General features: G+C 40.7%; 1 protein-coding gene across 4 annotated transcripts in view; it reads right to left on the reverse strand.

The window, feature by feature from the left end:
• ACSL4 (acyl-CoA synthetase long chain family member 4) overlaps window positions 1–13289 on the reverse strand; it is a 91559-nt gene that overhangs the window by 21479 nt on the left and 56791 nt on the right. For all 4 annotated transcript variants that reach the window (XM_045298569.1, XM_045298568.1, XM_004710044.2 and 1 more), the window contains exons 5-9: window positions 11669–11778; window positions 11401–11539; window positions 4077–4227; window positions 3354–3477; window positions 1917–1988 (exon numbers count right to left, since the gene is read on the reverse strand). In XM_045298569.1, coding sequence (XP_045154504.1) covers window positions 1917–1988; window positions 3354–3477; window positions 4077–4227; window positions 11401–11539; window positions 11669–11778 — 596 coding nt within the window. The remainder of the gene's footprint in view (window positions 1–1916; window positions 1989–3353; window positions 3478–4076; window positions 4228–11400; window positions 11540–11668; window positions 11779–13289) is intronic.

Consider the following 13289-nt stretch of genomic DNA (forward strand, 5'->3'; position numbering starts at 1 on the left):
CCTGTAAAACAGAGTAGAACAGCCCCTGTGAGTTTCGAAAACTATAACTGTTTACAACAGTAGACAGCTCCTTCTTTCTACCAAGGAGTGGCTGGCGGTTTCAAACTTTGGACAGTAGCCCAGCGTATAACCACTACCTACGCCAACAGGATTCTTAGTGGCAGGGACAGTTCTAGCCTGTCCCACAAGTCCTCACTGTGAGTCACCATCAAGTGGATGGCAGTGAGTTTGGTTTTGGTTTGGGAGACATTAAGGTAACCATTGTGGCATGGTGAAGCAACCAAAGGACTAGCAACAGGGGTACTCTAAACTAGCTTTACACGGGAATGGAAAGGACCCTGTTATTGAAAGTCAACTGTGGTCTGTAGCCATGGGAACTGCAGGTCAGCAGGAAAGAGCAAAAGTAATAAATAAAGTTGCAGGCCTCTCTCTGGTCTCTGGTGAATATGTCCAATTAGCTGAATCCAAGTGAAAATAAGAAAGCAAGCTTTGGTAACTCTGGTGAGTCACCCATAGACATCAGGTTTCCAAGGCACAAACTTAGGGCAGAGAATGGTCAACGGGTAGGCAAGTGCAAGACAGACTGTGTATCTGCTAATAGCTGCTCTTCCTTTAAGATGAAATTCAGACATTACTTCCTTGAGACCATAGCCTTTCCTCCTCTTTCCTTCTCTGGTCCAGTTTATCAGGGAGGCTGGCTCTATGTGGTAGTAGAGGCTATATATTGTCTTGACAAAAAAAATATCTAAATTGTAGTACACCACAAGCCAAAAGGTTGGCAATTCAGATCTAGCCAGCAGCACTGTGGAAGAAAGTCCTGGCGATCTACATAAGATTATAGCCAGTGAAAACCCTCATGGAACCCCATTCTAATCTGAATACATAATCTGAATACTGTGAGTAGGCAATGGCTGGACAGCAACAGGGTTCTGTGTTTGCTTGCTTACACACTGATGAGTTAAGAAGTCTCTGGAATCTGATCAGCAGAGTTCAAATTTGGCCTCTTATCACCTATGGAATGTGTGATCTCAGAAATGTTTCTTTCTTTAAAAATTGGGAAAAGCATGACCCATGTATGTAGTAGAGTCTTTGGGAAAGATTAAGTGAGAATCCCCTTGGGGTGGGATTGAGATAAAAGCACGTTACATACTAAAATCCACGTAAGACCATAGCCAGGCCCTTGGGGTCTCAGAGACTATCAATTTCTACAGGAGCAGAAAGCCTTACCTTTCTCCCACAGAGTGGCTGCTGGGTTTCAACTGCTGCCCTTGCAGTTCGTAGCCCAACTCATAACCCACTAACCACCAGTCTTCCTCTACTATTAATATGCTTTTATTGTTTTTTAGTCCCCAAAAAGCCTTTCATTCCCATTTCTAAACTTTCTTTGCTAGTCTTTTCAGTTTCTATAGCAACTCAAAATAAAAAGGCAATAACTACTCTGACCTAAAAGGAGCCCGGTGGCAGAAAAGGTTATGCATTTAGCTGCTGACCTCAAGGTCAGCAGTTCAAAACCACCAGATCTTCCAAGGGAGAAAGCTGAGTCTTTCTACTCCCATAAAGAGTGAGTCTCAGAAACCCACCGGGGTCTGTCCTAGAGGGTCACTGTGAGTTGGTTTTGACTTGAGGGCAGTGGGTTTGTTTCGTCTTTGGTTCATAGGCTATAAATCTTTACAGGAGCGGAAAGCCAAATTTTCAGGTGGATTTGCAAACGCTAACAGGTTATGCATTCCCTCTTTCCTAATATGCATCTCAGATTTTTAAGGAACATATGGGGCATATTTTCAATGAACTTAGATGATTCTTTTAATGCATAAAGTATCTCAGAGGGTTACTTTCCCCCCTAAAGTTCAAGTGCAAGCAATAAGCTATTTGTAGCAACACTCTTCTGGTTCATATTCATATCATTATATACTCACCGGGACAGCTGCCATAAGTGTAGGCTTCAGGACAGTACAATCACCTTTGCTTCCTTTTTTAATTTTGCTGGACTATATTAAAGAAAATATAAACACATTGAAAACCACCTTATTAAAAACATGGTCAGTGAATGGTTAACAATCTATTCAGAAATGTATTCTAATGTGGCTTTTTCCACAAGTGCAGTGCACTGAATTACTTAATATGGCTGTTCTAGCCATTGTCTTTGTGACTTGCACCAAAGGGCACTTTCCTAATGGGTCACGGTAGGAAAAGTGAGGTGGGGGGTGGCAGATACTGATAGGCCTTTGTGATTGAACTGTGACTGTCAATAAGGTTAATTGTACTGGACATCCTGTTGGGTATAAAAGGAGCCATCTTAAACACAGGAAGGGTGGATGGATCTCACTGTCATTGAGAGAAGAGCAAGGAGACAGTTGTGGCATCAAAGAAGCAGGAACAGAAGAAGCATGAGGCCCACTGGTGGACTTCTCAGCTCACAGAGCAAGGAAAGTCGAGTGCCTTTAGGCTTGCAGAGGGGGATGCCTCCAGGCACTTACCTGGGGCAGTTAGATTTGTGCAGAAGCTTGTGGAAGAGTAGCATACCATTTGGACATTTATTTGTAGTCCTAAAAGAGCTCTGTACCATTGCACAAGGCTAGTAGGGTAAACAGAGAGAGAGCTGCTTGCATAGCTGAGTATTTTTAACCTGTTAATTTCCTAAATAAACCCCACAATCGTATTGTCTCAGAGTTCTGTTAAGGCCATTGCAATGAGTTAGGAAGCCCAGTGGAGAAGCTGAGAGTGTCTTAGGAAGGCTGGCTGGATGGTGGAAGCATGTCTGGCCTCAGCCTCATGGCCAACATCATTAGCTAGTGGTTATTTTCTTCTTCCCTTGTGTAGCTGCAGGAGGTTAGATGTGGCACCCACATCACAATCATTTTCTTTCTACACATAATTTTATCTTGTTTTTAAAAAGTATTTCTAAAAAAAACTGTTTCTACTGCTCTACACCTATCAGATCCTACAACTCAGAAATAAAGGTGCTTTAGTGTTTTATCCTAGTATCTTTCAGTGGTAGAAAAAGCATGGGAGAAAAACATATACAACATAAAATTCTAAAAAGGACCAGGCTAACTGGTCGGAAAGAGCCTGGGGAACCTCAACTAAGACTATAGCCCTTAGTCACAACATCGGGTCTGGAGTGGAATCCACCTGGGTTAGAATAATCAACCATTTTAAGATTAAAAGGACCAAGTTCAGAGGGTTAGGAAAGGATTAGGAACAGCAATGGGAAACCCAAGGAGAATGCAGGATGTAAGAGTACACTGAGTGGGCTGCAATGGATGAGTTGAAACAAAACGTGTATGAACTGGTGAATGTAAAATTGATTATCTGCTCCATTAATTCATAATAGCAAAAACAAAGTTTGTTACCTGGTCTGAGAGCGTAAGTGGAGAAGAATAGCCAATCCTACAGCCATAGGTGAAGCAAGATATTTCTGCTGTCAATTCGAGCACATGAGCCAAAGGCAAGTAGCCAATGTATGTGTCCTTTGGTCTACCAAAAAAAAAAAAAATGAGAGAGAAACATGTTTTTAAATTTCTATTTTGTGATGGAGAATCAACAAAGCAGAACCGATGGCAACGCAACAATTCAGTGACGTTGATTACGCTCTGAGTTGCGCATGCTCACTCTGACTTTTCTAACCTCCTCGTGCCAACCCTTCTCAACCCCCCTGTCCGAGTGGTTACTCCCCCATTAACATATACTAGCTGTCCCTAAGTTTTCTATCATCTCATCATTTGAGTGGCTGGTGTCAGTTTGATATCATTTAGATTGTTCTTAAGAGAGGGGAGGGAGAGATAAAAATGAGGAGCTGACACCAAGGGCTCAAGTAGAAAGCAAATGTTTTGAGAATGATGAGGTCAACAAATGTACAAATGGATGGATGGATGGATTGTGATAAGAGTTGTATGAGCCCCAATCAAATGACTAAAAAAAAAAGCGTACAGCACTCAAGGCAGACATTATGAGAAACGTTTAAGTCACTCTTAAAAAGGTTTTCCTAATTGAAAACCTCCAGCACTTTACACTGCCATCTCCCTGTTTCGAGAATGATCAACAGGAGTTCTTAGCAAGTTGAAAACTGCTCTTACCCGAGTCCTGGGATTCTTTCACACTGGCCTGTCATGCCGGCGATCAAATTGCGATGATGCATCATCACCCCCTTGGGGCGGCCAGTAGACCCACTAGTGTACATCACAATGGCCAAGTCTGAAGGGGTCGGTCTATTGGGAGGGACGCTTGCTAAAGGAAAATTTAAAAAGCACCACACTTTTAGTTTAGAATTTACACCACTGAACAAAGATGATATAGATTTTGGTATGAGGACAAACCACTCGAAAAAAATACTCTCTTGATGATCTAAACAAAAACAGGTGTCAAAGTTTGTTATCCGTGTGTGTGTGTGTGTGTGTGTGTGTGTGTGTGTGCAAGTAGTGTTTTTCTCATCACTCCAGCCTAGAAGAAAGCACCCCTCTTCTTGACATTTCTGGGTATGTAGCATGGGCTGGGGGGCTTCATGAATTCCACTTGAGAGTTTTGCGATCCATTTTAGTTTATATATGCATTTTTCCGCCATGTTTCATGCACAGCCAACTCCATGGCACCTAACAATAACATTTACTTTTACATGGCTATTTTAATGCATTGTATTTATAGTCAATAAATTCATATATGCATATGTATATATCAAATGAAAGCATACATACACCAAGAGAGCTTCAAAAAGTTTGTGGGAAAATGGCACTACAAGACAAGGGAATCTCTTCACAAACTTTTTTAAGGCCTCCCTGTATATGTGTCTGCACTTTTATTTGAAATACCCACAAGAAAGTACATAAAAAAATATCGCTATTGATTCCAGTTCATACATTCAATGGTTTATTCTAAACAAAGTGTGTCTAAACATGTCTGTGATTAGTGGATAGTTGCCGATAAAACATTTTTTATAGTATACTTGTCTTAGCTTTCAAACCAAAGTCCAATTAAAACAGGAGCTTCGGAGGGGATCTGCTGGACCAGTGATAATCTGGGCAGAAAGATCGGCTCAGAAGGTTGTGTCAACTGCTGTTTGGGATTTCAAAGGAGTAATCCTGACATCTTTGCTCAGAGGACACAGGATGATCATTACGGGTTTATTTGAGGAAGATGTTTCAAGAAAAGAGAAACCTATTCGTGAGAAAGAGGCCAGGAAAGCTGGACTCAGAAATTTGTTTTCTATCGCAAGATACCTGCTCCTTCTCCGAAGGTAGCAAGGGCTGGCGGACGAGCATTTCACTGAGAACCCTCACCCCATCCACCCTTCAGCCTTGCTCCTGTCCCGTCAGCTTAGCTCTTGCTTCTCCTTCAGCCTCCTTTTTGCTCTCCAAACGCAAACAATCTTCTCAGGAGTCACTAATGAAGACGGGAGGGGCAGGGAGCACTAGAACAAACTGTGATTGCACAACTCATCTTAAAGACGATTTAACCATGGGAGGGCAGTTGTTCTAAAACGTGGGGGTGATGGTACAATACCTCCTTGGTATGATTAAATGCTTGAACTATTGAATTATATGATCTGTATATTACTTGCCAATAAAACTGGGGTGTTTTTCTTGGGGGGGGGGGAGTTGGGAGGAGAATACGATGTGAGTCCCATAAGGATGCCAAAACTGACATGGTGTAAATCAAAGAGTGGAGAATTCTCTGGCGGAAAAGTTCACACCAAAAACCTCATTGCCATTGAGTTGATTCTGACCTTCAGTGACCCTGCAGGGCAGAGTAGCACCATTCATCCTTGCAGGAGCAGATGGCCTCCTCTTGCTCTCACAGAGTGGCTGGTGGGTGTAAATGGCTGATCTTGTAGTTAGCAATCCAACACTTAATCTATGACACCACATAGTCTTTAGAAGTAAATAAGCCTAGATGGAGACTAAGTCAAGAAACAATTGCTTCACGATTTGATTTAATTAAGTATTGGTTTGCCCACTGATGAAATGTAGTTGCTATCTCTGAGATAGCTCCGGCCTGCCCCACCTCACCCCCTCTTGATATGGATTTCCAATAAGGTTCACTAATCGTTGTTATAGAAATGTCCGTTAATTGGGGGTGACTATAGAATAATGTTATATAGCAGGAACTCTCTCCTCTCCCTGCGTCATGGGAAATTGAGCCAGTTGAGGTGAGGCCTCCCCCATCACGTTTTTAAAGATGGACAAATAGGGGGTGGTACGTGGTTCCCCAGCTCTAGGCAGGCACACTACCTTGTTGCCTGGGAAACTAGAATAGAAGTTCGAAGACTTGAGAACAGAAGCCTGTCTTTGTCTTTATTTTTATGGTAACTGGTCTCATACAAAATTTGTTCCTTTGTGATTGGCTAATTTCACTCAGCATAATGCATTCCAGGTTTACCCATGCCATGGTTTCATCATGGAATTTTCGGGATGACTGGTTGACTGGTGTTCTATTGTGTGTATGTACCAGAGTTTTAAATCCATTCTTCACTGCTGGGTGTGTGGGCTGTTTCCAGGTTCTTGCCATTGTGAACTGTGCCGTAATGTACATAAGGGCATACAGATGTGTGTCTTTGGGGTATCTGTCTAGCAGAGGTATTGCTGGGGCCTGTGGTTTTTCTATACTCCATTGTTTTAGGTAGCACCAAGTCACTTTCCACAATGGATGCACATGTTATAAGCCCACATCGGGGTATAAGAGTTCCAATCTCTCGACATCCTCTACAGCATTTGTTGTTTTCTGTTTTTATGAACTGGGTTATCATTGTGGTTATAAGGTGATATCCCATCATTGTTTTGATTAGCATCTCCCAGATGGTTAGTGATCAGGAGCTTTTTTGTGTGTTTGGTAGCCATTTGAGTGTCATTTTTGGTGAATTGTCTGGTCATGCTTCTGCCCACTTTTTAATTGGTCACTTGCTGCTTACCTTTTTTTTTTGTACCGAAATGCAGATTTATTACACTCAAGGAACCGATACAAATTTTATTTCAATCATATAACACTGTGATGTTTCATTGAGGTGCTGCAGAATTCTATAGATTTTGGTAATTAGACCCTTGTCCATTGTGGGCTCTCATTTTATTCTTTTGATGAAGTCTTTAATTTGGTTGGCATATAATTGATATCATACAACTCAATAGCTGTCATATCAAGAAGCCTTGTACAATCATTACCATAATCAATTTTAGAACTTTTTTCCTTTCTTGTAGTCATTGTTACTAGTTTCCCACTTTCCCTAATCTCACCTGCCATACCCTCAAGAAACCATTAATTCAGTTACAGTCTCTATAGGTTTGCCTATCCTGTATTGCATATACAGAAAAACAAAAACATAAAACAGAGGAAAAACCTCAATGGAAAAGAAAGTAGAAAATATTAAAAACTAGAACCAATCTGAAACGGGTCAAGAGGGAGTTCATTTTAACCTATTTACAACTGCCATTATCAACTTTACAATGCTCTCTATCTGATCATAGGTCTGTTCACATCTGAGTATGGTCAGAGGAAATTCATCAGAGGCTTAATCTATGTGTGGACCCTGCAAATGGACTTTGACCATTTGAAGACGTCTTGTTATATGCATAAGTGCTTTATTTTTAGTAGGTCCCATTCATCTATTTTGTTCTCCACTTCATTATACTTGGTAGTATGTGTCTGCCCTGCAATAGGGTCCTTAAATTTGTCCTGCTTTTCTCATTGATTATCCTTATAGATCTGGCATTTACATTTTGGACTTTAAGCCATCTTGTTCATTTTATTGTGCATGGCGAGAGATATAAGTCCTGTCTCTTCTGTATATGGAGATCCAGTTTTTCCAGCACCATTTGTTGAAAAGACTGTCCCTATCCCATTTGATAGTTGTTGAAGATTAGTTGCCTGTAGGTGGATGCATTTAATTCTGAGTTTTGTATTCTGTTCCATTGGTCTTTGCATCTATCTTTGTACCAGTACCAGGCTATTTTGACTACTGTGACTATACAGTATGTTTTGTGGTTGGGTAGTATGAGGCCTCCCACCTGGTTCTTCCTTTTTAAGGAGTTCTTTGCTTATCCTAGGTGTCTTTCCTCTCCATATGAAGTTGGTGATAAGGTTTCCCATTATTTTGAAGAATGAAATTGGGATTTTGCATTATGTTTATACATTGCTCTAGATAATATTAGCATTTTCACATTTTAAGCCTGCCTATCTATGTTAGACTGGGTTTTCTAGAGAAACAAAACCCAGCTTATGATTTTATATATGTATATATACACAAACACACACACAGCATGAAGGAATATAACAGTTTTCTAGTTCACACAGCGGTACAGAGGACTCAGTTCAACTCAATTCCGTGAAACAGTTTATGTACTGGAAGTCCTTTAACTCATGAGGGCTTTTGGGTCCAAGGTCAAGGAAGCAGACAGCTGAGTCTTCTGTAGAGCAATGCAGGTAGTCTGGCCACAGGCTGAAAACAGCAGGGGAGGTTACCAATGGTCAGTCAGATGACAGCATCCAACAGTCCCAAGCTCAAGCAAGGTATACACCAGCAGGGTTGGGAAGCAGGTCTTGAAGAAACCTCAAGCTCTAGCTACACAATCCATTGGTTAGGTGTCCCACAGGTAATGTAGCTCACAAGTTGAGGCAGAGAACTAACTAAGGCAGCCGCACACTAGTGTGATTACCAGATAGCAAGGTGGGGGGACAGGGCTCGCCAAACCATTTGCCTCTTTGCCTTCCAATCTGTGACCTTATTAATCCCACATGCTCTTTTTGTTGGTGGTGGTGGGTTTTTTTTCTCGAATTTTTACATTGTTGAATTTTTTAATTAAAATACATGTATAATTTTTAGCATACTGAAAACAGCTCATTTTCTTTTTTTAAATCATTTTATTGGAGGCTTAGTACAACTCTTATCACAATCCATTGTGTGAAGCACATTTGTACACTTGGTGTCATCATCATTTTCAAAACATTTGCCTTCTTCCCCCCTTCCCTCCCCGCTCCCCACTCCCTCATGAACCCTTGATAATTTATAATTATTATTTGTCATATCTCACACTGTCTGAAATCTCCCCTCTTCCACTTTTCTGTTGCCCATCCCCCAGGGAGGAGGTTATATGTAGATCCTTGTAATCGGCTCCCCCTTCCTACCCAACCTTCTCTCCACCCTCCCGGTATTGCCACTCTCAGCACTGGTCCTGAAGGGATCATCTGTCCTGGATTTCCTGTGTTTCCAGTTCCTATCTGTACCAATATATATCCTCTGGTCTAGCCAGATTTGTAAGGTAGACGTAATCCCATATATTCTTATTTGCCAGGTTGGCACAATAAACCTATCACACTATCCATGAACACAGAATATTCTTCCATTTAGGGAGGTCTTTTTTTTTTTTGTTTCGTGTGGTAGTATTCTGTAGTTTTGTTTGTTTGGGTTTACTCCTCAGTAGTTCACCTTTTGTGTTGCAAAAAGTTGTGATTTTTTTTTTAATATCTTTTTTCGGAGCTCGCTTCATTAGTATCCAGGAATCAAAAAATTAATAATATTTGATTACTAACCTTATACCCTGCTACTTTCCCAAATCCCTTGACTGTTTCAAACAATCTTTTCAGGGAGTCTTGGGGGGGGGGGCTCGCTAGAAGATCATATCATCAGCAAATAGTGAGAGTTTTATTTCTTCTTTGCCCAATTGCATTTCTTGGCTTCTTTTTGTTGAATAGTGGTTCTGGCTAAGACTTCCAATATGATTTTGAATGAGAGTTATGCTGTTTTTAAGGGAAATGCTTTCAGTTTTCCTCAGTAAGCATGCTATTGGCTGTTGGTTTTTAATATATGACTTTTGCTGTGTTGATAAATTTCCCTTCTGTTTCCATTCTTTTGTTGTTATCAGAAATGAGTGTTGATATTGTCGAATTCTTTTTCTGCAGCTCTTGAAATGATCATGTGGTGCTTGTTCTTTGTCTTATTTATGTGGTGAATTACATTGATTGGTTTTCTAATGTCGAACCATCTGTGCATCTCGGGTATGAATCCCACTTGGTCATGGTAAATTATTTACCTCTACTTTTCTGCTATATACCCATTAGTGAATTATCAGAATTAGCAACAGACTCCTACCAGGCTTTCCTCAATCTTGGAGGGACAACTTGATGTTGGGAGACAGTTCTCTGTCTCTTGCATTTCTGCACATTCTTCACGCAGAGGCACTGACCGCCCTTTGCTCTGGACTATCTTTTCAAGGAAGTTTTCACAGTGAATAGCTTTGGAAAAGAAAGAGCGCATCTCCCTCCCAGGCAAAGGGGAAGCATGCTTACTGCCTATAATATGAGACTTGGGTTCTGTAAGCCCAGGGTTCCCCTGTTCTGTGACACAATCCCCCACTGTGTACACAGGTATCACTTGGCTTTCTTCTCATAGATCTGGAGAAACTGGGTGCAGGGAGGCACCACAAATGCTGATCTTCTGAGTACTGACTGAGTGCTCTTGCTTCAATTAAGAAACTTTGATCCAACACGGGAGGGGGGGGGCAACACACTGGGCTGTTAACCACCAAGCAACTTTGACCCAGGACCCTTGTGTCTTTCTGAAACTCTGGCTGGCTCACTTGTTAGCTTGCAGGTGAGTAAAAATCTCAAGACTTTCTTCCATCCTTGACACCTAGTGGGGAGTGATATCTATACCTGTTATTATTATAAATGCATGTCCGGTCACTAGTAATAAATATTTGAAGTTAAGTAATCATGACCAACATTTTCTTCTTCTGGATAAATTCTTTCTTCAGCTAGTAGGGTATTATGACCTTCACATTAATAAGAGAAAGGAAACCATTCAAATTGAGTTATTATTTATTCAGCTCTCCATCCTGATAAATCCAAACATGTAATCTTGGTCACTAACCAGATTTGCATCCTCTGAAACATCATTAAGGTCTACAAGCATTAAGCATTAAAAAACAAGTGGACTGAATGAAAGGTCTGAGATCTTTTGCTCGCATGCGGCTCAAAATGGATGGTTGTTGTGTGGCTTTGGTTGTTTTTGTTTGTTTTTAATTAACGTTTTAAAGCAACTGCCAGCAAGGTCAGCAGTTCAAATCCACTAGCCACTGCATGGGCGAAAGGGGAAGCTGTCTGCTCCATAAAGGTCGACAGTCTCAGAAACACCATGGAGCAGTCCTATGCTCTCCTACAGGTCCTTATATGTGAGAAGAGACTCGAAAGAATGAGTAGGTTTGGTCTTTACCACCAAGTCTGAACCACTAAGTATATCTCAATTGTTTGGTAAATTCTAAACAATTTATTACAGAGAAAGGGGGAAAAGCAATCTTGACTGTTTTTATTAAAACATTTTTAAATAAAAAACTAAGCATGTTCACTTGTGTTACTACCAAAAGAAAAAAAATTTAACTTTGAATACATTCAACATTTTATTTTAACTGTCTTTCTTACCGTTTTCTGGCTTGGAACCCAATTCTTCCACGGATTGCATGCTGTGAATCTCAAATCCTGCAGGGTACTCTGCTCTATTGACGGCCTTAGTGTCCACATAAATGATATGTTTCACACAGATGACCTCCGACAGTGCAGGCTGTTGAGCACAAAGAAAACCCAGCTATTAAGTTGGGCCCTAAATTAAAAGCTAAATCAGCAGCCATTTTTCTTTCCTACCAGAAACACTGCCATGAATTAAGAGAAAAGAAGTCCATTTTATATTTACCTTAAGCTTACTTTCTAGAAGTTCAACACTAGTAATCAGGTAGGAAGCTTCAGATTCATTGAGCCCATGAACTACTGCTTCTGTGCCAAGCGTTGCATATAAAGTCACAACTACACAAGAAATGAGAAAAACAAAAGTAAATACCTCCTAAAATACCATGGTATTTAATATAGTTTTTAATGATACATAAACTTACAAATACATTTAGTAATTTAATTTGATCCCATAGTCTTTGCCATTACCTGTCACACTTGTCTCAAACTTTTTTGCTACCCCCAAGTTTTCTTGATAAATTTTCAGGATTCTAATTCTCAAAACCTGAAGGAACTCAGAAATAATGCAAGTATCACAACTAGCCAAACATCAGCCAATGAAGGGTCCCAAAGCCAATAGGGTCTAGTTGAACTCTTCATTTGAGTCAGGGTTCTCTTGTGGTACCTATTTTTTTCCATTGGCCAAAGAATAGATAAGGCCTTGAAAATCCCCAAATGACTTCTAAGAAGTGATTTCTGACAGATGATCCCCTTAGGACCAGTGGTGAGAGTGGCGATGCCTGGAGGGTGGAGGGAATGTGGGATGGAAAGGGGGAACCGATGACAAGAATCTACATATAGCCTCCTCCCTGGGGGGTGGACAGCAGAGAAGAGACATGGGGGGGGGGAGACATCGGACAGTGTAACATATGACAAAATTATGAATTATGAAGGGTTCATGAGTGGGGGGAGTGGGGAGGGAGGGGGGAAATGAGGAGCCGATATTAAAGGCTCAAGTAGAAGGCAAATGTTTTGAGAATGATGATGGCAACAAATGTACATATGTGCTTGACACAATGGATGGATGGATGGATGGATTGTGATAAGAATTGTACGAGCCCCCAATAAAATGATTTTTTTTAAAAAGAAGTGATTTCTGTTCAATTGTGGTAAGTATAAATGACAAAATATTTGCCATTCCAATATTTTGTACACATATAGATCAGTGACATGAATTGTACTGTGTTGTTCAATCATCACCACTATGCATTTCTAAATTTTCCTACAACCTTGAACAGAAGCTCCATCTAACCCCTCCCCCAGTAATTCCCCATTTCCACTTTCCATCCCCGGTAGCCACTTATTAAAACACGAGCCTCCATACTCTTAGGTGTACTATTGATCATAGAAATATTTGCCAAATTCCAGAAAGCATTGCCCATGTCTGACATATGTATGAAAATAAAATGTATCAAATTCAAATTTAAAAAGAGAAATATTTGTCAAGAAGATTTTTAGCGTATCCACTATCCAATCTGATTGAGAGCCTGCATGCTTTAATTTGAAGAGGCCAAGGAGATCTCCCTAGGTGTCACCAAAGATTAAAAACTAAAGCCAACATCACTTAGAACCAAAAGCTACTTGCTAAACTCAGAGTAGACATGGAAATCCAGCTCTACAGTGGTGACAGAAGCAGCCACATGGTTAAGAACCATCACTTTTCATAAGCTGTGGATTACTGAAAGTGAACTCTGAGGATCAAGGATCACTTTCCTGTTCCTGGACACAAACAAACAAAAAACACACTGCCATGGAGTTGATTCCAACTCATAATGACCTTTACAGGACCAAGTAAAACTGTCGGGGGG

The sequence above is a fragment of the Echinops telfairi genome, unplaced genomic scaffold, assembly GCF_000313985.2.
Source record: "Echinops telfairi isolate 266 unplaced genomic scaffold, ASM31398v2 ScPeMD7_7427;HRSCAF=8465, whole genome shotgun sequence".
Classification (NCBI taxonomy): Eukaryota; Metazoa; Chordata; class Mammalia; order Afrosoricida; family Tenrecidae; genus Echinops; species Echinops telfairi.